At 45.1% G+C, this 24059-nt stretch overlaps 2 protein-coding genes and 1 long non-coding RNA gene across 6 annotated transcripts; 1 reads left to right on the plus strand and 2 right to left on the minus strand.

The window, feature by feature from the left end:
- Nucleotides 1-14891: 14891 nt before the first annotated feature.
- LOC123596779 (platelet-activating factor receptor-like) lies at nt 14892-15899 on the minus strand. Its single transcript, XM_045475088.1, has one exon. It carries the CDS (start codon nt 15897-15899, stop codon nt 14892-14894), a length of 1008 nt encoding a protein of 335 aa, XP_045331044.1.
- Nucleotides 15900-20217: 4318 nt separating this feature from the next.
- On the minus strand, nt 20218-23347 carry TMEM35B (transmembrane protein 35B). 4 transcript variants are annotated; one of them, XR_006712168.1, is made up of 5 exons: nt 23240-23347; nt 21685-21865; nt 21528-21582; nt 21049-21230; nt 20218-20772 (listed from the first exon to the last, which is right to left on the minus strand). XR_006712168.1 is itself a non-coding variant. In XM_045476655.1 (4 exons), the coding sequence occupies exons 1-4, from the start codon at nt 23345-23347 to the stop codon at nt 20746-20748; spliced, it is 372 nt and encodes a 123-aa protein (XP_045332611.1). In that variant the 3' UTR covers nt 20218-20745. The 4 variants fall into 4 exon arrangements, 3 of the variants coding, with proteins under 3 accessions (XP_045332611.1, XP_045332612.1, XP_045332613.1); XM_045476655.1 differs by lacking the exon at nt 21685-21865; XM_045476656.1 differs by lacking the exon at nt 21049-21230.
- On the plus strand, nt 23241-23945 carry LOC123597587. Its single transcript, XR_006712170.1, has 2 exons — nt 23241-23357; nt 23677-23945. It is a non-coding gene; the product is annotated as an uncharacterized LOC123597587 (long non-coding RNA).
- Nucleotides 23946-24059: the final 114 nt, after the last annotated feature.

Here is a 24059-nt window from a genome sequence, read left to right on the forward strand (position 1 = left end):
CTCGAACTCACGGACCGCGAGATCGTGACCTGGCTGAAGTCGGACGCTTAACCGACTGCGCCACCCAGGCGCCCCATAAAATTTCAATAAGTAAATATTACTTCAGTCAACTAGATTTTACAGGAACAAGAGTCATATTGAACAACAAACTTTTTTCCTTTTTTATAGTAATAGACATATAACATAAATTTTACCATCTTAACCATTTTGAGGGTACATTTCAGTGATATTAAATGCATTCATCCTGCTGTTGCAACCTTCACCACTATCCATCCCCATAACTCTTCTTACCTTGTAAAACTGAAACTCTATACCTATTAAATAATAACTCCTTATTCTCTCTTCCTCATGGCCCCTGGAAAACTCCATTACACTTTCTGTCTCTAGGATTTTGACTACTCCATGTACCTCATATAAGTAGAATCTTACACCATTTGCCTTTTTGTGACTGGCTTCTTTCACTTAGCATAATGTCCTCAAGTTTTATTCATGATGTAGCATATTACAGAATTTCCTTACTTTTTAAGATGTAATATAGGTATATACCACATTTTGCTTATCCATTCATCAGTTGATGGACACAAGGGTTACTCCCACATTTTGGCTATTGTGAATAATGTTGCCGTGAACATGACTGTACAACTATCTCTTGAAGACTCTGCTTTCATTTCTTTTGAGTATATACCCAGGAGTAGACTTGCTGGATCATATGGTAATTTATTTTTAATTTTTTGAGAAACCTCCATGTCGTCTCCCACAGCAGCTGTATCATTTTATAATTCCACCAACAGTGTACAAGAGTTCCAATTTCACCATATCCTTGCCAACACTTGTTATTTTCTGTTGCTAGTATTGTTTTTTAATAGTAGCCATCCTCATAGGTGTGAGGTGGTGTCTCAGTTTTGCTTTGCATTTTCCTAGAAATTAGTGATGTAGAGCATCTTTTCATGTGCTTACTAGCTATTCATATATGTTCTTTGGGAAAATGTCTATTCAAGTCCTTTCGTAATTTTTGAATCAGCTTGCTTTTTGTTGTTGTTAAATTTTAGGAGTTCTCTTTATATTCTGGATAATAATCCCTTATCAGGTATACGATTTGCAAATATTTTCTCCCATTCTGTACGTTGCATTTTTTTTCCTTGCCTAATTGCTCTAAAACTTCCAGTACTATATTGAATATAACCAGTGAAAGTAGGCATCCTTGCCTTGTTTCTGGTCTTAGAGGAAAAGCTTTCAGTCTTTTCCCATTGAGTATAATGTCTGCTGTGGTTTATTTATATTTGACTTTTATTGTGTTGAAGCTGTTTCCTTCTATTCCTAGTGTGTTCAGTGGTTTTATCATGAAAAAGTGTTGTATTTTGTCAAATGCATCAGTTGAGATGGTTATGTGGATTTTTCCCTTCATTGTGTTGATGTCAAATATGACACTGATCAATTTTCATATGCTGGACCATCCTTGCATCTCAGGGATAAATCTCTCTTGGTCATAGTGCATAATCCTTTAATATGGTGCTGAATTCTGTTTGCTAGTATTTTGTTGAGAATTTTTGTATCAGTGTTCAGAGATATCGGTGTGTAGTTTTCTTTTCTTGTATTATCTATGTCTAGATTGGTATCAGGGTTACTCTAGCCTCATAGAATAAGTTAAGAAGTATTCTCTCTTAAATTTTTTGGAAGAGTTGGAGCAGGAATAATGTTAATTCTGTAATTTTTGGTGGAATTCCTTAATGAATCCATCAGGTCCAGGACTTTTCTTCATTGGGAGATTTTTTGATTATTGACTAAATCTCCTAACTATAATAGCTACATAAAGATTCTTCTATTTCTTCATAATGTAGTCTTGGTTAGGTTTTGTGTTTCTAGGAATTTGTCCATTTAATCTAGGCTATCCAATTTTTTGACATGCAATTGTTCATAGTACTCTCTTATGATCCTTTTTATCTCTATAGAATCAGCAATAATGTCTCCACTTTCATTTCTGATATTAGTAACTTGAGTTTTCTCTTTTTTTTCTTAGTCCATTTAGCTGAAGATTTGTCAATTTTCTTAGTCTTTTCAAAGAACCAACTTTTGGTTTCACTGACATTCTCTATTGTTTTCTATTCTCTATTTCATTTATCTCTGCTTTAATCTTTATGGTTTCCTTCCTTCTGCTTGCTTTGGGTTTAGTTCATTCTTTTTCTAATTCCTTAAGTTATAAAGTTAGGTTGTTGATTTGAGATCCTTCCTGTTTTTTAATGTAAGCATTTATAACTATGAATTTCCCCCTTAGCACTGCTTTCTCTATGTCTCATAAGTTTCAATGTATTCCATTTTTGTTTTCACTCAACTATTTCCTAATTTTCCTTGTGGTTTCTTTGAGTCATTGGTTGTTTGGAAAATGTATTGTTTCATTTAACCTTATCTCATAGTGGTCAGAGAGATACTTTGTTGATATCTATCTTCTAAAATCTATTGAGACTTAATGTATGACCTAACATATAGTTTATCCTGGAAAATGTTCCATGTGCACTTGAGAAGAATGTGTATGCTGCTGTTGGGTGGAGTGTTCGGTATACGTCTGTTGGATGTAGTTGGTGCATTGTGTTGCTTAAGCCTTCTATTTCCTTACTTAACTCCTGTCTGGTTGTTTTATCCAATATTGAGAGTGGGGCATTGAAGTCTCCAGTTATCATTGTAGATCTATTTCTCCCTTCAATTCTGTAAGTTTTTGCTTCATATATTTTGATCATCTGCCATTAGGTGTGAAAAGTTTTTACAGGCACACCTCAGAAACACTGCAGCTTAGGTTCCAGACCACCACAATAAAGCAAACATCACAATAAAGTGAGTTTAGTGTATTTTTTGCTTTCCTAGTGCATATAAAAGTTATATTTATACTATATTATAGTCCATTTTGTGTATGATAGCATTATGTTTTTTTAAAAAGTACATACCTAGGGGCGCCTGGTTAGCTATTGGTTAAGCATCTGACTTCAGCTCAGGTCACGGTCTCACGGTTCTTGAGTTTGAGCCCTGCGTGGGGCTCTATGCTGACAGCTCAAAGCCTGGAGACTGTTTTGGATTCTGTGTCTCCCTCTCTCTCTGCCCCTCCCCCGTTCATGCTCTGTCTCTCTCTGTCTCTCAAAAATAAATAAATGTTTTAAAATGTTTTTTAATTTTTTAAATGTACATACTTTAATTTAAAAAATAATTGATTGCTCAGGCGCCTGGGTGGCTTAGTCGGTTGGGCATCTGACTTCAGCTCAGGTCATGATTTCACAGTCTGTGAGTTTGAGCCCCGTGTCGGGCTCTGTGCTGACAGCTCAGAGCCTGGAACCTGTTTCACATTCTGTGTCTCTCTGTCTCTCTGCACCTCCCCTGCTCATGCTCTGTCTCTCTCTGCCTCAAAAATAAATAAAAACATTTTTAAAAAAATTTTAAAAATAACTTATTGCTAAAAATGCTATCATCTGAACTTTCATCAAATCATAATCCCTGATCATAGATCACCATAACAAATCTAATACTAATGAAAAAAAGCTTGAAATATTGTGGGAAACAGCAACATGTGACACAAAGACATGAAATGAACAAATGTTGGAAAAAATATCACTGCAGTGTTACCACAAACGTTCAGTCTATAAAAATACAGTATCTGAGAAGTGCAGGAGAGCAAAGTGCACTACATGAGCTATGCCTGTAATAGTTGTATCTTCTTACCATATTAAATCATTTGCTAACGTGTAATGGTTTTCTTTGCCTCTTGTAAACTTTTTTTATTCAAATACTATATTACCTGATATTAGTATAGCCACTCCTGCTCTATTTTGGTTGCCATGGCATGGAATCTTTCCATCCTTCCATTTTCAAAGTTTGTGCCTTTGGGTCTCAAGTGAGTCTCTTGTAGATACCAGACAGTTGAGCCATTTACCAAGCTCTGCTCCTTTTGACTGGAGAGTTTTATCTATTTACATTTAAAGTAATTACTGCTAATGAGACTTATTTAAGTCATTGTGCTATTTGTTTTCTACATGGCTTCTACCTTTTTGGTCCCTCATTTTCTGCATTACTAGCTTCTTTTCTGTTTAGTTGATTTTTGTTGGTGAAACATTTAGATTTCTTTTTCATTTCCTTTTGTGTATATTCTAAAGCTATTTTCTTTGTGGTTACCATGGGGAGTACATTTAACATCCTAAAGTTATAACACTCTAATTTGTATTTATACCAGCTCAATTTCAATAACATACAAAAACTCTGCTCCTTTACAGCTGTCCCTATCCCTTTTGGTTGTTGATATCACAGGATTGCATTTTTAAAGATTTTTTAAATGTTTGTTTGTTTTTAAGAGACAGAGAGAGAGCACAAGCATGGGAGGGGCAGAGAGAGAGGGAGAAACAGAATCCAAAGCAGGCTCCAGGCTCTGAGCTGTCAGCACAGAGTCCAACGTGGGGCTTGAACCCACGAGCTGGGAGATCATGACCTGAGCTGAAATCAGACACTTACCTGACTGAGCCACCCAGGTGCCCAAAATTGCATGTTTAAACATTAAGTGTCCAAAAACATAAAGTAATAAATGCATTAGTACCCCAAATTATGTAAAAAACAAGGTTTGGAGTTACAACCCAAAGTTATAGTAATACAGGCTTTACATTAATAAGTCTTTTCTTTAAATACATTAGCGTTTAGGGGTGCCTGGGTGGCTCAGTCAGTTAAGTCTCCATTTGTGAGATTGAGCCCTGCATCAGGCTCTGTGCTGGGCATAGAGATTACTTAAGATTTTCTCTCTCCCTCTTCCTCTGCCCCTCCCCTGTGTGTGCATGAGTGCACGTTCTGTCTCTGTCTCTCTTTCTCTCTCTCAAAAATAAATAAATAAATAAATAAATAAACAAACAAATAAATAAATGCATTAATGTTCTAAACCAGGTAGAAAACTAACAAAAAATACAATTACAAACCATTGTGACAATAATACTAGTGCTTATAATTGCCTATCTATTTATATTTACTGAGATCTTTTATTTCTTCATACAACTTTAAATTACTGTTTACTGAGGCGCCTGGGTAGCTCAGTCGGTTGAGCGTCTGACTTTGGCTCAGGTCATGATCTCGCGGTTTGTGAGTTCGAGCCCCGCATCAGGCTTTGTGCTGACAGCTCGGAGCCTGGACCTGCTTCAGATTCTGTGTCTCCCTCTCTCTCTGCCCCTCCCCTGCTCATGCTCTGTCTCTCTCTGTCTCAAAAATAAATAAAAACATTAAAAAAAATTACTGTTTACTGTGTTTTTTCTTCTCACCTTGCAGGACTCTACCTGTCTTTCAGGACAGGTCTAGTGGCCACCAACACCCTCAGCTTTTGTTTATTTGAGAATGTCTTAATTTCTCCCTCACTTTTGAAGGACAGTTTTGCAAATATAGGATTCTTGATTGACAGTTTTTTTTCTTTTAGCACTTTGGGATTATTTTTTAAGTTTTTATTCATTTAAGCAATCTCTATACCCAAGGTGGGCCTTGAACTCATGATTGCAAGATCAACAGTCACCAGCTCCTCCAACTGAGCCAGACAGGTAGCCCTCTTTTAGCACTTTGAATATATTGGCCACTCTCTTCTGGCCTCCAAATTTTATGCAAAATATGCTGATAATCTTTTGACAATCTTTGAATATAATGATTCACTTATTTCTTGCTGCTTTCAAGACTCTCTTTTTTTAAAGATTTATTTATTTATTTATTTATGTAATCACTACACCCAACATGGGGCTCAAACTCACAATCCCAAAATCAAGAGCTGCATGCTGTACCAACTGAGCCAGCCAAGTGTCCCAAGACTCTCAGTTTTTTGAATGTTTGATTATAATGTGCCTTGGTGTGGGTCTCCTTGAATTCATTTTTCTTGGATTCATTGAGCTTCTTGGACATTTATATTCATGTCTTTCATCAAATGTCTTTCATCAAATTTTTTAGCCATTATTTCTTCAAAAACTCTGACCCTTTCTCTCTCTCTACTCCTTCTAGGATTCTTAGGACACATATGTTGGTCCACTTGATTGTATAACAGATCCCTGAGATTCTGCTCACTTCTCTTTCATCTTTTTCTTTCTGTTTCTTAGCCTCAATACTTTCCATTGTCCTGTCTTCAAGTTGGCTGATTCTTTCTCCTGCATGCTCACATCTTCCTTTAAATCCCTCTAGTGAATTTTTCATCTCAGTTAGTGTATGTTTCATTTCCAGAATTTCTTTCAGATTTCTTTTCGGTTTTCTATCTCTCCCTTCTTTTTTTTTATTTTTTTTCTATGTTTATTTAATTTTTTTTTTTTTAATTTTTTTTTTCAATGTTTATTTATTTTTGGGACAGAAAGAGACAGAGCATGAACGGGGGAGGGGCAGAGAGAGAGGGAGACACAGAACTGGAAACAGGCTCCAGGCTCTGAGCCATCAGCCCAGAGCCTGACGCGGGGCTCGAACTCCCGGACCGCGAGATCGTGACCTGGCTGAAGTCGGACGCTTAACCGACTGCGCCACCCAGGCGCCCCTATTTAATTATTTTGAGAGAGAAAGAGAGAGCACAAGTAGGGGAGGGGCAGAGAGAGAGAATTCCAAGCAGGCTCCACACTGTCAGCACAGAGCCCAACACAGGGCCCTATCCCATGAACTATGAGGTCATGACCTGGGCCAGAATCAAGAGCTGGACACTCAACTGACTGAGTCACCCAGGAATCCCTAGGTTTTCTATTTCTTTATTGATATTTCATTTGTTCATACACCATGTTCTTGATTTTCTCCACACAGTTTTTTTAGTTCTTTGAGCATCTTTAAGACAGTTGTTTTCATTTTTTTTTTTTTTTAGTTTATTTATTTTTGAGAGAGAGAGAGAGAGACAAAGCGTGAGTGGGGGAGGGTCAGAGAGAGAGGAAGTTGCAGAATCTGAAGCAGGCTCTAGGCTCTGAGCTGTCAGCACAGAGCCTGATGCAGGGCTTGAACTCACAAACAGTGAGATCAGACCTGAGCTGAAGTCAGATGCTTAACCAACTGAGCCACCCAGGTGCCCCTTTAAGACAGTTGTTTGAAAGTCTTTGTCTAGTAGGTCTGCCATTAGGTCTTTTTTAGGGACCATTTCTGGTGGTTTATTTTTCTTCCTTTTTTAAAAAAATGTTTATTTATTTAGAGAGAGTGTGTGTGTGAGTAGGGGAGGGGCAGGGAGAGAGGGAGAGAGAGAATCCCAAGCAGGCTCTGAGCTGTCAGCACACAGAGCTGGATGTAGGGCTTGAGCTCACAGACCCTGAGATCATGACCTGAGCTGAAATCAAGAGTCAGACGCTTAACTGACTGAGCCACCCAGGCGCCCCCTTCCTTCCTTTGAATGGGCCACTTTGCTGTTTCTTTGCATGCTTTGGAACTTTTTGCTGAACACAATAAATTTGAATCTAAACTTATGGTAACTCAGGAAATCATTTTCTCCCCCTCCCTAGGGTTTGCTCAATCTTATTATTATTTTTTATTATTATTATTTACTGTGAGTTTTGTTTGTTTGGTCATTTTAGACCATTTCTGTGCTGAGGGTCAGAATAAGGTGTAAGCTTAATATCTTTGGACTTTCTGGACCTTTCCCTGGGCAAGTGTGGCCACTTTCTAATTTTCTCTGTATATGCAGTTGCTTTTCAATGTTCTAATCTTACATATCTGTCTCTCAAAAGGGAAAAAGCAAAAAATAAAGGACGAAAAAGAGACCCTGACCCTTTAAATCTCCTGCAAATCACTTCAGCAGAAATGTGTTTTTCAACAAGGGGGGATCAGGGTGGTGCGACAATGGCCGCATATCTCTTTGCACCTCTTTGATCAGAAGCAACTATCAGTGATCAGAGCACAGATCCCGTATATTTGGAAGACAGGATCATAGTTGCACACCCTATCTCCCATGTACTATGTGCAAGTTGCTCCAGGAATACTTACACAGCTGTCTGCTATGTGACTGAGGGGGAGGGGATGGTGTTATTATACTAATAGCTAAGAATGACCGAAATTAGCCATAATTTATCATCCTAAGTTTTCCCCAGAAGTTGCAAGCCTTCAAAGACTCTAGCGTTCCAAAACAGTTACATCAGAGAGATTCTGCCAGTGCAATTGTCCTCTCGGTGGGGAGACAGATTCCTGGTGACTCCTTTTTTGCCATCTTCTCAGAGTCCTCAAGCTAGTATTATATATATTGGAAAATACCAGAAGAAAATACGGAAGTCAAAAATAATTATTACAAGGGGTGACTGGCTGGCTCAGTCAATAGAGCATGTGATACTGGATCTCAGGATTGTGAGTTCCAGCCTCATGTTGGGTGTAGATATTACTTAAAAATAAAATGTTTAAAAAATAATTATCTACAAATAAAAAGCTTATGCACAGCAAAAGAAACAAACAAAAAGACAACCTACTAAACGGGAGAAGATATTTGCAAATGACAGATCTGATACGGGATTAGTACCCAAAATATATAAAGAATTTATACAAAACAACAGCAGAAAAACAAATAATCCAATTTTTAAAAATGGGCAGGGGACATGAACTGACATTTTTTTCTAAGAAAGCATATAGATGTTCAACAGACACATGAAAATATGCTCAGCATCACTCATCATCAGGGAAATGCAAATCAAAACCACAGCGAGGTATCACCTCACACCGTCAGAATGGCTAAAATAAAAAACACTAGAAACAACAAGTGTTGGCAAGAATGTGGAGAAAAAGGAACCCTTGTGCACTGTTGGTGGGAAGTAATTCCACTACTGGATCTTTACCCAAAGAGTACAAAAGTACTAATTCAAAAATATATATTAACCTCCATGTTTATTGCAACATTATTTACAATAGCCAAATTTTGGAAGCAACCCAAGTGTCCATTGACAGATGAATGGATAAAGAAGATGTGGTATGCATATACAATAGAATATTACTCAGTCACAGAAAAAAACAAAATCTTGCCATTTGTAACAACATAGATGGTTTAGAGGGTATAGTGCTAAGTGAAATAAGTCAGTCAGAGAAAGACAAATAGCATATGATTTTACTCATATGTGGAATTTAAGAAACAAAACAAATGAACAAAGGAAAAAGAGACAAACCAACAAACTCCAGAGGGGAGGTGGGTTGGGGGGATGGGTGAAATAAGTGAAGGAGATTAATAGTACACTTACCATGATAAGCACTGAACAATGTACAGATTTGTGGAATCACTGTATTGTACACCTGACGCTAATTCAACACTGTATGTTAATTATACTGAAATTAAAAATGTTTTAAATATTTTTTTAAATGAAACTTTTAGAATTTTAACAGAAGCTTTTAAAATTTGGGGCACCTAGATGGCTCAGTCGGTTGAGGGTCCGACTTCAGCTCAGGTCATGATCCCAGGTCTTTGTGGGTTCGAGCCCCGCATCAGGCTCTGTGCTGACTGCTTGCTCAGAGCCTGGAGCCCGCTTCAGATTCTGTGTCTCCTTCTCTCTCTGCCCCTCCCCCGCTCACACTTTGTCTCACTCTGTTTCTCAAAAATAAATAAATGTAAAAAAAAATGATTTTAAAAATAAGTTTTTAAAATTTTAAATGGTTATCACATCATTACTCCTATACATTTTTTAGAAGTATAAGACTTTCTTCTTTTTTATTGGGATATACCTTATATGCAATAAATTGCACAAATCTTAATTGTATAGATCTGTGAATTGTTACATATGTAATTGTTATCCAGATGAAGATAAAACATTTCTGGTTTCCCATAAAAGCTCCCTTATGCATGATGCCACTTAATACATTCCAAGAGACAACCACTGTTTTTTGAAATTCTATTGGCATAGAGTAGCTTTGCCTGTACTTTATGTAAAAATAAAATCATACAGAGTGTAGCTTTTTGCATCTGGATCTTTTGCTCAATTTTACAATTGTAAGATTCACCCATGTTATTGCATGCAGTTAAATCTTTTTCATTGCTGTTTAGTATCCCAGATATGACTATATCATAATTTATTAACCATTCTACTGTTGATTAACATTTGGTTTGCTTCTAATTTGGGGCTACAATGAAAAAAGCTGCTATGAATATACTGCATGCATATTTTTTAGTGGACATAGGCATTCATTTCTCTTGGGCATATACCCAAGGACCTGAGTCATACAGTCATGAAACACGTTTGTTTAGCGTTAGTATATTCTGCTGAATAGTTTTCTAAATTTGAAGTAATTTGAAGGAAGATATGAACATGATGAGAAGAGAAATAAAAGATTTTACAATAACTAGGTGGAATTTCTAGACATGAAAAATATAATGTGAAAAAGTCACTGGATAACAAATTAGACACTGGAGAAGAAACATCAGTGAAGCTGAAGACACACAGTAAAAACTATTCAAAATGGAGAACAGAGAGGGGAAAAAAGAGACTGGGAAAAATAAACAGATTCAATTTCAAGTGGTTAAATTTACCTGTAACTGGAATCCTAGAAAAGTAGGGAAAGTACACAAAATTATTTTAAGAAACAATTACCAAAACCTGTACCAATATGATGAACACTATAAAGTTGTTGATCCAAAACGCTGAAAGAACTTGAAAATATTTTATATTTTCTGTGACAATTTAATTCAATCATTTTTGATAATGTGCTGACTTTCGGTTCTTAAAACCACAGCTTTGCACCTATTTTTCTGCCCTGTCGTTATGAAGGTATATTTGTCAAAGGAGGATGGAACATGTTTACCAGTGTGTTAACTTCTAACTTTTTTTTTTTTAACGTTTATTTTTGAGACAGAGAGAAACAGAGCATGAAAAGGGGAGGGGCAGAGAGAGGGCGACACAGAATCGGAAGTAGGCTCCAGGCTCTGAGCCATCAGCCCAGAGCCCGACGCGGGGCTCGAACTCACGGACTGAGAGATCGTGACCTGAGGTGAGGTCGGACGCTTAACCGACTGAGCCACCCAGGCACCCCTAACTTCTAACTTTTAAATATTTAGACACATAGTACGTAGGCCTCTATTTGTACTTTTTCCCAGCACTCCACAAACGCTCAGGGTCACTGTGAACCCAGCGGTCCGATCACAAGTACATTTCAGAACTAGACTAGCGCTCACTGGGAATTAGGGGTGAGGAAGCATGATTTTATGTCAATATGTCTGGATTAGCCTCGGTGGTGGACATGTGATGCACCACCAGCAGGAAAGGCAGGCCTGGGAGAGCCCTAGAGATGATTGTTCTGGGAAGGAGGTTGTAGTTCTTGAGGCCAGAATATAGTCCAAGGAGGTGATTTCAGGATCAGCAAGGGATAGCTGCAGCCACAGGGGGATAAACACCATCCTCTTAGGGCTAGAGGAAAGGGAAATAGATGTCAGGGCAAAGAATCAGTTTCAGAGAGAGCACCTTGAGGACTGAAGACAGAGAGAGAAATTAAGGTAAAATCTGACAGCCTTCCCTACAGAAGCCAAAAGGGCAGGTGGTACCTGGGCTAGAGGCAGGTAGGCAGGTGTGTGCAGAGCCCAGGACCTGGACCAGCCCTGGTCATGGGCAGGAGTGGGGATGGGCTGGGTACAGAGATCTGGACTGCAAGTAAGTTGGGAGAGGGAGTGGGGTCTAATACAGAAGGGGACTTTGATTCTTTCTGTGTCAGGAGCAGCTTCTTGGCACCACATTTGGACCCCCACAGCCAAATGGCCTAGGTGGGTAGGGCCAGGGATTGAGCTTCCTGGTCCTGCAAGACGTAGGGGGAGTCTAGGGCATACTAACTGATAGCTGCTGAAAACAGTTGGCAGATGAGTTTTCCCTGGATCCTGAAGAAAGGGGTTGTCTGACATGTAATCAAGGACCAACCTGGGCTCCCTTCTTCTCCATCCTGGGTTGAGGGAGGGTCTTGGGTCAAATTCTTGAAGGTTTGGAATAAGTAAGGGGATCAAGAATCCAGAAGGACTGACAGTACAAAGCAGACTGTTCTCTCTCACCCCTTGAGCTCTTTGCCTCCTGGTCCGCACCCCAGGTTCCAGTCTCTTGAGTCAACAGGGAGGAAAGAAGGTGATTCTCACACACTGTAACTCTAGACAGAGGCTTTATTTCCACCAGGTCTGACCTCCCAGAGGCAATCAAATCTCAAGTAATTTTTCCCCAGGTCAGACACAGAAGACTAAGTTAGACATTTCCCAAAGGAAACTGACTACTTTACTACAGGAAAAGTCACATTAAAAGCAAGATAGTACAAGACCATGGGGATGGACAAGGCCATAGGGAATAATGTTTTTATCTGGACAGAAATAAATTCAGCCTTAGGAGACTCAGCTGGCCCTAATGTGGACACCAGATCATTTCTCAATGACCCAGCCTTGCATGGCCCCAAGGCTGAGCAATTCATTCCACCAGAGCAAGTAAATTCACGATGTGGGCCTTGGCCTGAGATGCTGGTCCTCAATGCATGGGATAAACCAGCCTAATCCCCAAAGGAGAGAGAGCTAAAAATTATTGTGGACCTACTGGTGTGCAGTTGGGGTCTCATTTGTGCTTTTGTTTAATTCCTCCAAAAAGCAAGATAGGCTAAGATTTGGCTGGTGTGAGGTCTTAGGTGACAACTTTTCCTTCCCACTCCCACCCCCACCAGGTTTCAAATAAACACTGAGGAGACTGAGCACCCCTCTAGGAAAAAGACAAAAAATAGCCATGCCCATAGTGGTAATGCAAACAAGAGTCCAGATTCAAGAAAGGGCAGGTGACAATACCCAGACCTGGTAAGGGTGTGGTAAAACAGGGACCATCACATACTGTTGAGTGTCTAATTGGTGCAGCATTTTTGAAGGCAATTTGGTGATGTAATTAAACAATTTAAGTGCACACACGTACTCCTTGACAAAGCAATTTCATTGCCAGGAATTTATTCTACAGATTTTACAAGTATGCAAAGATTTGTGAACAAGGACATTCATTTGCCTCATTTATCACAGTAAACAAGGAAAACAAATGCCCATCAATGGTGGACCCATTGAGTAAAATAAATACTCTGCATCTATCAAAAAGAATGAGGTAGATGTACAAGAAATAATTATTATGAAAAGATGTAAAGAGATGTACAAGATTATTAAATGAGAAAAGAAATTGCAGGAGAGCCTTGTAATCTTATCCTATTTGTGGGTTTTTAAAGACTATTAATTATACATATATTTGTACTGGAATAGAAAACATACAGAAAGATACACACAAGAAAAAGTGAACAGTGGCTACCACTATGGGACCTTTACTTTCTATTTTACATTTTTCTCTACTGCTTTGAATTTATTTTCAAACATGTATTACTTTTAAAATATAAAAGAGGGGTTCCCAGGTGGCTCAGTTGGTTAAGCACCCAATTCTTGATCTCGGCTCAGATCATGATCTCGCCGTTCGTGAGATTGGGCCCTGTGTCAGGCTCTGTGCTGACAGCATGGAGCCTGCTTGGGATTCTCTCTCTCCCTCTCTCTCTGCCCATCCCCCCCACGTGTGCTCGCTCTCTTTCTCAAAATAAATGAATATTGAAAACTAAAATAAAATTTAAAAGAAAAAAGAAGGAAAAAGGGACCAATGAAAGGTAATTTATCAAATGTCATCATTAGAAAGCAAATTCAGAAATAAGACCTGAAGGTCAGTAAGACCTGGTGGCTGACTGGGGGACCCTTCCTGACCCAGCTGACTGGGCAACGTGAACATGCTGCTCTCACTCCTAAGTTCTAACTCCTTGAGACCCAAGCACTCTTGCCGTGGGGCCTCCTGCAACATGGCTGAAGAGAGGGAGTGGCTCTCTTCCCCAACTGAAGCCAATTTCTGAGTCATCAAGGCATATAAAGGGAAAGCACTGGTGGCCAGTGACATTGGCAGGGATTTGCACCCAGTGACAGAGTCCCAGCTCAGCTGAAGCAGAAGGCAGCAATTCTGGCAGATCCCCATCCCAGCTAATAGCAGGATAGATCTCCAGCTTGGTTACCACCAAGTCTTGGCACAGGAGTCTTGGCACAGTGGAGGTGATGGCAGAATTGCAGGTATCCAGCAACAGCAAAAGGAAGCAACCATCAAGACTGAGTCAAGAATAAACCTGGGTAATATGAGCTTGGAGAATCCCAGAAAAACTTGAGGAAAATCTACCTATCTGGAATGTCTGAGCATTTTAAGTTAAGAATACCCAGGGTTCATTCATTCATCTTATATACTGAGGTCTTACTGTGTTCAAGACACAGTAGCAAGCACAGGGGATACAGCAATGAATAAGGTAAACACAGAATTTATTAAGTTGAATTGGATGAAAATACAATTGCCAATATTCAACCTTTTTGGATCTACAAAAATGGCACCTTCCTATGGATCAACGTAAATACATTCTGGCAAGAGAAAAGAAAAGATGAATTTCCTAATTAATTGCTTGATTACAATTGTGAAAATAGCTATAAAGGGACAATCAGATTTAACACAATTGTGTGAGCGTGTGTGTGTGTGTGTGCGTATGTGTGTGCGCACACGTTGCTGGTCAAGTTACTTTTAAAGAGGTGAGGATGAAGAGGAATTAACTTAGTGAAGGAGAGAGAGGGATATCATTCTTGGCCAAGCCAGGCGCAAAGGCCTCGAAGGGAAGGAAATTGGTCTGTTCCAGGGACTGAGATGGTGAGTGAACCCACGGAGAGGGGCGGAGGCGGTAGAGGATGAGATGGGGATAACAGGATGCTGAGACGGACACGGGAGCCAGATCACGGCATAATCCAAAACACTGCAACGTCTAGAGAACATTCAGGCAACAAAGGCTGTTCATTCCCCTTGTAACCAGCGAGCCCCGCACTCTACAGCGAGGCGGCCAATGGGAATCGAGTCCTTCCGAGGGCTTCCTTCACCCAGTGCGCCACGCGCAGGGTGGCAGTGCTGACGCAGGCGGGGGAGGCCCGGGCCTCAGGAGGAGGAGGCCAGGGAGGCCGCGTGTGCACCGGGCGCCCTCACCCCACGGCGGCAGCCTAGCGTCCAGCAGTCCTGGCGGAAGCGGCGCACCGAGAAGCAGTAGATGAGCGGGTCCAGGCAGCTGTTGAGGCTCAGCAGCGCCAGGCTGAGGGTGTGCAGGACGTCGAGCGTGGAGGCGGCGCGGCACCCGCCGCCGTCGCTGCCCGCGGCTCCCTCCCGCCCGGCCACCCAGGGAGCCAGCAGCAGGTGGTAGGGCGCCAGGCAGAGGGCGAAGACCAGCAGGAGCCCCAGCACCATGGTCCTGGCCGCGCGCCGGTGCGGGCCGGCGGGGGCCGGGCCGGGGCCCGAGGGGGCCGCGAGCGCCCGCGCCAGGCTCACGTAGGCCGCGAGCACCAGCAGGAAGGCGGCGGCGAAGAAGGCCACGGTGACGTAGGCCAGGCCGGCGCGCGCCCAGCCGTGCTCCAGGCAGCGAGCGGCACCGCCCGGACCCGGCCGCAGCGCGTGCGGCGCGGCCAACGAGGGCGCGGCGCAGGCCAGGCCGGCCAGCCAGGCGGCGGCGCAGGCGGCGCGCGCGGGGCCCCGGCGGCGCAGCGCGAGGCGGCCGGCCGCCCTGGGCCGGGGCCCGCGCACCGAGCCGCAGCGGCACACGCTGATGAGCGCGGCGAAGGCCACGGCCGCGTAGGTGGCCACGTAGTAGGCCGCGCCGGCCGCGCGGCAGGCGGCCTCCGGGAAGGGCCAGTGGGCCGGGCCCAGGTAGTAGGTGAGCCACAGCGGCAGTGTGAGCGTGAAGAGCACGTCGGCCAGGGCCAGGTTGAGAAGGTAGAGCCGCAGGGCCTGGCCCAGGCGCCTGCCGCTGCGGACGAACACCGCCAGGGCGGCCACGTTGGCCGGCAGCCCCAGGCCCAGCGCCAGGGCGTAGGCAGTGGGCACCACGATGAAGCGAGCAGGGTCGTCCCAGGGGCTGCAGCCGCCGACACCCGGGTCCCCAACACTGCCGTTCATCTCGGACCTTGCACCAGGGAGAGGAAGAGAGGTCACTGTGGAGGCTAGCCACAGAAGGCCTCCGTACCACCTCCCCGCCCCCCCCACCCCGTCTTCCTCTAACTCAGTCCCTGCTGGGAGGGGACACTAAGGAGCAGGGAAGTTCGTGTGGGAGAGGATGAGGACTGAGCTGAGCCAGCACCCCTGAGGATGGAGAACAGGGGGTGGACTCCAGAGTCCCTTGAAGTACAACGGGCTTGCTGACAAGCTGCAGGAAACGAGGAAGACACAGGAGTCTCAGATAGCTTGGAAATTTCCAACCTTGGTGACTGAGAGGGTGGAAGTGCCGCCCCTCACAGATGGAGTATGGTTCAGATATGTGGAGGCACCGGCACGTGCTTAAGCCCGAGCAAGGCTGAGCCAACAGGGAGTTCTGGAGAAACCAGAATATAGAGTCCTTCCCAGAAAAAGCGCAGTCCTCCCTCCTCCACATACAGTGATGCAGTGACCCTGAGGACAGTCCCATGCATAGTGACCTTGGACTTGCCTTAATGAAGGTCCACTCCCCGCTTGCCTGTAGCCCAGGGGGCAGGGCTGAAAAACGGTTCAAAACTCTCAGGCTTTCCAGCCTGGTTCCTTCCCCTCACCTTTTGACCACAAAGAAGTCCTGGGTCTGCTTCAAAATTTTGGCCAGCAAAGCAAAACAGAGCACAGGCCCAGGAATCAGGCAGGTTCTAGATACACACATTTATTTGCCATGTGACCTTGGGCAAATTACTCCGCTTCACTGAGCCAATCTTTCTCTGCTGTAAAACGGAGATTAAGGTACCTACCTCACAGTGTTGTTGGGAGAACTATGAGAAAACATAAGTAAAACTCTGAGCGCTGTGGCTGACACTGGGGAGACATGCCAGAACCATTAGCTCCTTTCCCTCCAGGCAGCACACAGATGAATGTGTATACCACCCACACAGGCACCCCAAGCAAACAAAACAACACAGAGACATCTGGGCGTATTCCTCTTCTCTTCCCAGGGGGGTAAGTGCAGAAGCCCATGTCCTGTTCCTATTTTTGGCACAGTCACCCCCCTAGGGTGTCCCAAAACTCAGTTCCTCCAATACCAAAATTTGTATTTCTGCCTCTGCACCCCTCAGGCCGCAATCCTTTCTGGGACCCTGAGTGGAATGTCTTCTCCCCTCCCTCTCCACTCTGTCCACTGTTGGCTCTAGCCCCCAACTGCCCCACCCGGAACCTCTCCCTGCCATCCCTCCAGGTCGTTCCTCTCTTACCTCTTGCTGTTAAAGCTGCTGCAGCAATCTCTAGGGCCTTAGGGGGCCTGGCTTTAAGGAGCTGAGACAGAGCAGAATCCACTCCCACCCCCACATCTCAGACCCTCCCATCAACCCACTAATCCCAGGACGCCACGTGAAGAATGGGCCAACAGCTGGAGGGGCTGGGGCCCACCTGTGGCAGCTATAAGCTGGGTTTGTGGGGTGCGGCCAGGGCCGCAAGGGAAGGGAGCATCTTTGAGGGCAAGGGGGCACAGAGAGGGAGATAGAAAAGTAAAAGTAAGGCCTTGCAGCTGAATGTCATGGTACTGACCTGACCAAGGTTCAGGGTGCGGTTTGAGGGGGGCACATATCCTGAAGCCTGGTTTCTCCTTGGGCCAAGGAGGCACTGCTGGAACTCAAGATACTCCTGCTGCTGTCAATCCCAACTGCTCCACACCAGCTGGCCAACCCACTCCTCCAGCACCCTGCCTTTCCCACAGCTGCTAGGTGGGCCCTACAGCCGAGCTGGGGGCCCTGTAGCTGCTAATCAGCTTACAGGCCAAGCCGTGGTAAACAGGAGCCCTCAGTCTAATGCCAGCTGTGAGAGGTTTTACTGAAAGTCCAGGCTGGAGACAGGCTGACTGTCGCATCCCGGAAGGAGTAGAGATGGTAAGAGGCCAGGATCCTAGAGGCTCCAGGTCCTATGTTTATGGCCTTCAAAATGTTCATGCAGAGGGGGAATTCTGGAAACAAGGCAGATTTTTTTTTTTTTTTAATTTAATCAAGCTTTTGTTTTTTGTTTGTTTTTTTAATTTTTTTTTTCAACGTTTTTTATTTATTTTTGGGACAGAGAGAGACAGAGCATGAACAGGGGAGGGGCAGAGAGAGAGGGAGACACAGAATCAGAAACAGGCTCCAGGCTCTGAGCCATCAGCCCAGAGCCTGATGCAGGGCTCGAACCCATGGACCGCGAGATCGTGACCTGGCTGAAGTCGGACGCTTAACCAACTGCGCCACCCAGGCGCCCCAACAAGGCAGATTTAATCACATTGGGCAGATCATCTCCTCTACCCTGTTGAAGGGAGCAGGGGTGCTATGCCTGCCCACTTTCAACTTTGACAGCCGGTGCCGTGCAAAGTGTGGGTTCTGGAGTTCATCAGGCCCTAATGAATCTCAGATCTGACACATGGACACTTAAGCTTTCTGACCACATCTTCCCATCTATAGAACAAACTATTTAATAACAAATGCTATTTAATGATAGCATTTACTGAGCATTTATTATGTGCCAGGCACTACTGTAAGCACTTTCTCACTAAATCCTCACAGCAACTCTATGAAGTATTTACCATTATTACCCATATTTTACAAAGAAGCTAGTAAGTGGTGGGTACCATTACCCACCTCTTCCCTTTCTTTGCTGACGAGGGTGGGTAAATCTTTACTAGTCTAAGTCCATCATAGGAATTCCTTTCTCCTTACGAATGGGTGGTCTAGGTATAGAGATGGGACTAATTCTGGCCAATGGGATGTGAGGGGAAATCTGGGGGTCTTCCAAGAGAGCTTTCCTCTCCCTTTTCACCTTTGGATGTTATGTGCAAATGTGCCGTCTGGAGCTGCTGCAACTATTTTGCAATGCTGAGGGCAGGAGCCAATAAATTGAAAGCAGCAGAGCAGAAAGTTGAAAGAACATCAGTCTTTGAGGTCATTGCAAAGCAGCCAAATTACCCAACACAGAAACTGAAAGCATGTTATCGCTGGACCTCTGTCAAAGAAAAGGATTCCTGATTGTTTCAACATTCTATGTAGTGAATGTACACTACTGCGTTAAAAAAATTTTAACATTTATTTATTATTGAGAGACAGAGACAGAGCATGAGCACAGGAGGGGCAAAGAAGGGGAGACACAGATTCTGAGGCAGGCTCCAGGCTCTGAGCTGTTAGCACAGAGCCTGACGTGGGGTTTGAACTCACAAACCACGAGATCATGACCTGAGCCAAAGTCGGACATTAACCGACTAAGCCACCCAGGTGCCCTAATATACTACTCCATTTTTTACGTCTATTTACATATACTACTTTTAGATGTACCAGTGTGTGTCATACACACACACACACACACACACATACACACACACACAATATAGATTGCATCACTGTGCTTTCAGACACAAGAGGAAAAGACCTAAGGGTGCCAACTTGCTTGAGGTTCCCAGCTAAACAGTGTCAGGGCAGAAATTCCCATTGTGTAGTAAAGATGAAATGCACTAATGTACACAGACAACTTTCATTCCTATGGGCTCCCAAAAGCCATTGTCCCTACCCCCAAAGTAATCTGTCGGCTGGTGGCTATGGCAGTTGCATAAATAAGCTCTTTTCCTCTCTTCCATTATGGGAGGCATATCACTTTCCAAAAGGCCCCCACTGAGGTGAAGACAGTTGGTGATGTGATAGTAGGGACTCTAACGTGGCGACTTTCCCTCAGTAACTGTCCATACACACACACACCCTTCCGACTCCCTGGGACCTCTGGGATTCATCCCTGGCTTCCAGCATTGCTTTACCATGCAGCATCCCTTGAGTTGGCTGTCTTCTGCTTCCATGTAGATATCCAAGGAGCAATGCACTAAGTACCTACCTCGCCACCAAAGGCTGCAGTTTCAGATCCTGTAAAACAATGATCCAATGCCCATCTTTGTTAGCTCCGCAGATCTAAAGTGCACAAAGTAGAAGAATGGGAGGGGATATCTCACACGACTGGGAAGCACACAGGCAGAGGCAGGTACTTAGACTCTGCCATAGCCAAGGTGTAAATTTTAAGTATGTAATACCAATGCTTTAAATGTGCGGGTCTTTTGAAGCAGCACCCTCACTTCGAGGGAAAGACAGTAAGTATGCAAAGGTGATTTACTGTGAAGTTTACAATAGCAAAAAACTAGGGACAATCTAAATGTTCCTTAGTGGGGGCTTGGATAAATATATTACAGTACATCCTCACAACGGAATACTATACAGCCATTAACATCAATGAGGTAAAACAGACACGGAACGAATGGTGTTACAGTATGTTAGTTTTAAAAGACATTTAATAAAGTAATTTATAATTGCCTCATTTTCATTAAAAACATCTGTACAAAGGCATAGTAAGAGTTGAGGTACAGTTATTAAAAAGGAGTGGATAGTGGTTATTTTTGGTGCATTAAATTTTGAGGTGATTTAAATTGCTTTTCTGTTTTCTATTTCCACATTACATGAGGAATGACAGTATGTGCAACACGTGCTCCTCAAAAAAGAGCAGTGAATGTCTCAGAGAGAAAGCAGGGTCAGGTAGAGAAGATGTCTACTTCAACACTGAACAGCCCTGGATGCACTGGAGAGAAGGTGGCAGACTCTGCGTTCCACCATGCTCCTGCCGTGATAGTGATGTGGCATGAAGAGAAAAAAGGACTCCCAGGACTCCTTGAATGCACTTGCAAGAGTCTTCTTCCTAGTGGGTCTGACCACCTTCTTAGTTTGGACTCAGAGCTGGCAGATATCCAGCAGCAGCAGGAGCCCCAGGCAGATGATTGCTGGGATGTAGGTGTTCGGTGACTCTTTCAGAGATGCCAGAGTGAAGATGGCTCCTGGAATGGAAAGTGAGGTCCCTGAGGCCCCCTGCCCCTCTCCAGCTGAAGCCTTCCCATTCAACACCTCCCAACCACACCCACACAGAGCCTGAGCTAGCTGCTCTCATCTCTCTGGCCTCCCAAACAGAACCAGGAATCAGAAGCCTCTTAAACTAACGTAGCCCCTCTCGGAGGGTGAGAAAGAAACAGGAGCAATCTAGCCAAATGCCGCAGGGAGGTAGGTAGGTGGGCATCTGGGAACAACTTCTAATCTTTCTCCTTTCTTAATCCGACCGGAGGGAAGGTGGAGGTATGGGAAAGATCCGAAAATGAGGGAAGCCCCAGAGATGGAAAGCAAGTCCGGGGGGGAGGGGTGGCAGTGGTGGCAGCAATGGTGACACAAGGCCAGGGGATCCAGAAGAGTCTGAAGACGTCTGACCTTTGAAGCAGCAGCTGTCTTGGTACATCAGCAGGTCCTGTGGGCAGAGCTGCTACGAGGGGGTGCTCTACAACTGCCTGTCACAGGGAAATTCTCTGCTTTTCTGGGGGCCCTGGCTTCCTTGCTCTCTGTTCCCACCTGCCAGACACATAACCCCACCGGCAGCTGCAACTCCATCCCCTCCTCTCTAGGGTAGGGCTTAGGAGAGAGCAGTAGGGACTTTGAGATTATATACATCCATACAATGGGAATACCCTGCAGCCAGCTGAACTGATGAGGTAGGAAGTATGTCTGACAAAGAATCACGTTCTAGTATATTAAGTTTTAAAAGCACCTGTCCTAGTCCAAAGGCCATGGAAAATAGAGTACAGCAGGGAGGGCTCCTGGTTCTAGGAAAAAAGGAAAGGAGGCAACAGTAAAGGGAACAGCCAGATCTTCCATGATCCTCTGCCAGAAGCCCCGATTTCCCCAGCCCAGTTGCACCCCCTTACCCATCATGAGCAGGGTCAAAAGCAAGTTACTGATCTCTTGCAGCATCGGTGGGCCCAGGACCAGCAGCAGCCCAGCCAGCAGTTCCAGCCAGCCCACAGCCTCTTGATAGCCCATAGGATCTGGCTGATAGCCGAACACCTTCAGCGGGAACACCTCAGCAAACTGCACAAACAGGGCTTTCTAGGGGCAGCAGGGAATGTCTGTCAGCCACACTCAACAAGGATCCACTGCCTGGGCACTCCACAGGGACATTCTGGGCCTGCGCCCTCAACCCCTCCCCACCCCCCCAACAAAGGAGCTACTTATTCTAGGTCAGGTCCAGGGTTGAGGTCAGTCTGGAGAGGGGAGGGCCTCCCTGGGGAGGGGCGGGGGGAGCTGAGCTTTGGAATCAGGAAACAGGCTTTACCCTCCAAGAAGGGCTGGATGGTGTGGTGCAGAGATGGACTGATTTTCTCAACAGACTCTCACCAGATTACAACCCAGCCCCAAATTCCAAGACCAGGAAGCTAGGCTTGCCAACTTTAGGAATGTCACAGCTTCTCTTTCTTTCTGCCTGACCTGCTTTCCCCTGATGACACTATGCTGGGAATATTGGGAGGTGGGGGTGAGGATGGAAAGGTAGACGGTTGCTCATTCAACGGATTCCACTATGAATATGGTATGCTGGGCCTGGATCCCATTGCAGTAGACACAAGAGTAGTTAAGGAGGCTCAAAGAGACTCATTGTGCTGAGTTAGGCTCCGTGACAACTTCAGCCTCAGGCTGACTACCTTTTCCTGCATCGCCCCCCACCCCCACTTCAGCTCTACCTCTCCTACTGTCAGCTCTGGGGAGGTATGTACTTCCGCAAACAATCCACCACCCTAAACCAGGGAGGAAGGGCAGAACCCCGGCCTGGGAGACGGAGGCTGGCAGGGGTCTCCAAGTCAGGCTTATATGAAGGGCTGGGGAATTGGTGAGCATAAGGGCACGAAAGCTTTCCCGAGTCTGGACCTAGTCGGAAGGTGGAAGAACTTGTAGACTTCCCTCTCAAGCTGCCCGGGAAGGGTTCTCTGGATTCTGAGTTAGGGGAGCGTCTAGATTGACTCCTGCTTCCTGACCTGCCGTGTAACCTTTAGCAGACACACTTCACCTTCAGGGCGAGTTTCCTAGCCCACCAAGCGGTAATTCATAAACCCATCCTCATGAACCTCCCAAGAACGCAAACAGGAGAAGGAGGAGAAAGGGGCAGGGAGGGTTCTGGGTCCCCCTTCCATTCCATCTTCTTCCGCCCGGGGTCCCGGCGCATTCCTCCTCCAGCCCTAGGTTTGCCCGGGGCCCCCAGTGCTCAGCTGGAAGATGTGCCCCTTCCGTCTAGGCAAGAGCCAGAGGACTCGGAGGAGCACCCCGGGAGAGCGCCTACGTCTCAGTCTAGCACTGTCTCGCCGGAAGGCAGGCGGGTCCGCGGGGCACCGGCGCGGGCAGGCGGGCCGGTCGACGAGGGGCGGGGGGGGGCGGTAACGGCCGCGTCCGCAGTACCCGCCGCCGCGTGGCCGCCCACATCCCGCTGCTCACCATCTGCTCTGACGCTGGAGCCGAGATCTGCCCCGAGAGCTTGGCCGCCCCCGTGAGCGCGAAGAAGCCACCCAGCAGGACGCGCAGAGCGGCGAGCCCGAGCGCCATGGCCGCGCAGGTCCTCCGGGAGGGAAGGAAAGGGAAAGGAAAGGAAGGGGAGGAGAGGAGAGGAGAGGCCCCGCCGAAACCCTCCCCCTGCCGCCCGCTCGGTTCCTCCCTCCCCAGGGCCACCAGAATACCGGCGCCAGAAACTCCCGCTCCCCGCCCCCCACCCCGAGGCTGTTGCCACCCTCTTTTCTGGCCCCCACCTGTTGCGAGGGGAGACGGCCTTCGGGAGGGGCATCCCCATCTCTCAGATGGGGGCACTGAAGCCCAGTGGCTCAACTGACCGCACGAGCCCCTTTGAATTCAAGGGGCGTCTCTTGTCTCCCAACCAGTATGACTGAGTAGAGTCAGACTCCAGGAGTAACCATCTACACGTGCCTCGCAGAAGACCGGGGTTTCCTTCCAGCCTGAGCCACCCTAGCTTTGGGATCTGAGCTGCCACCTAACTTCCTCGGGCCTCACTATTTGCATCTGTAAAAGCGATTAAGCCTCTTCTCCTTAGGAACAGGCCTAGCACAATGTCTGGCACCTGTAAGAGCTCAAACGTTATTTGTAAATTAGTAAATTATGAAATCATTAATAATAAATTGGTAGCAAGTAATTATAAATTGTTTTCTTTGTGTAAAATATATTTTTCCTCCAATTCCTCTCAGTTGAAATTAAAATATGAAAAGTGTTTGAAAATTCAGACACTTGCAGCATAGGTAAGAGAGAC

The sequence above is a fragment of the Leopardus geoffroyi genome, chromosome C1, assembly GCF_018350155.1.
Source record: "Leopardus geoffroyi isolate Oge1 chromosome C1, O.geoffroyi_Oge1_pat1.0, whole genome shotgun sequence".
Lineage (NCBI taxonomy): Eukaryota > Metazoa > Chordata > Mammalia > Carnivora > Felidae > Leopardus > Leopardus geoffroyi.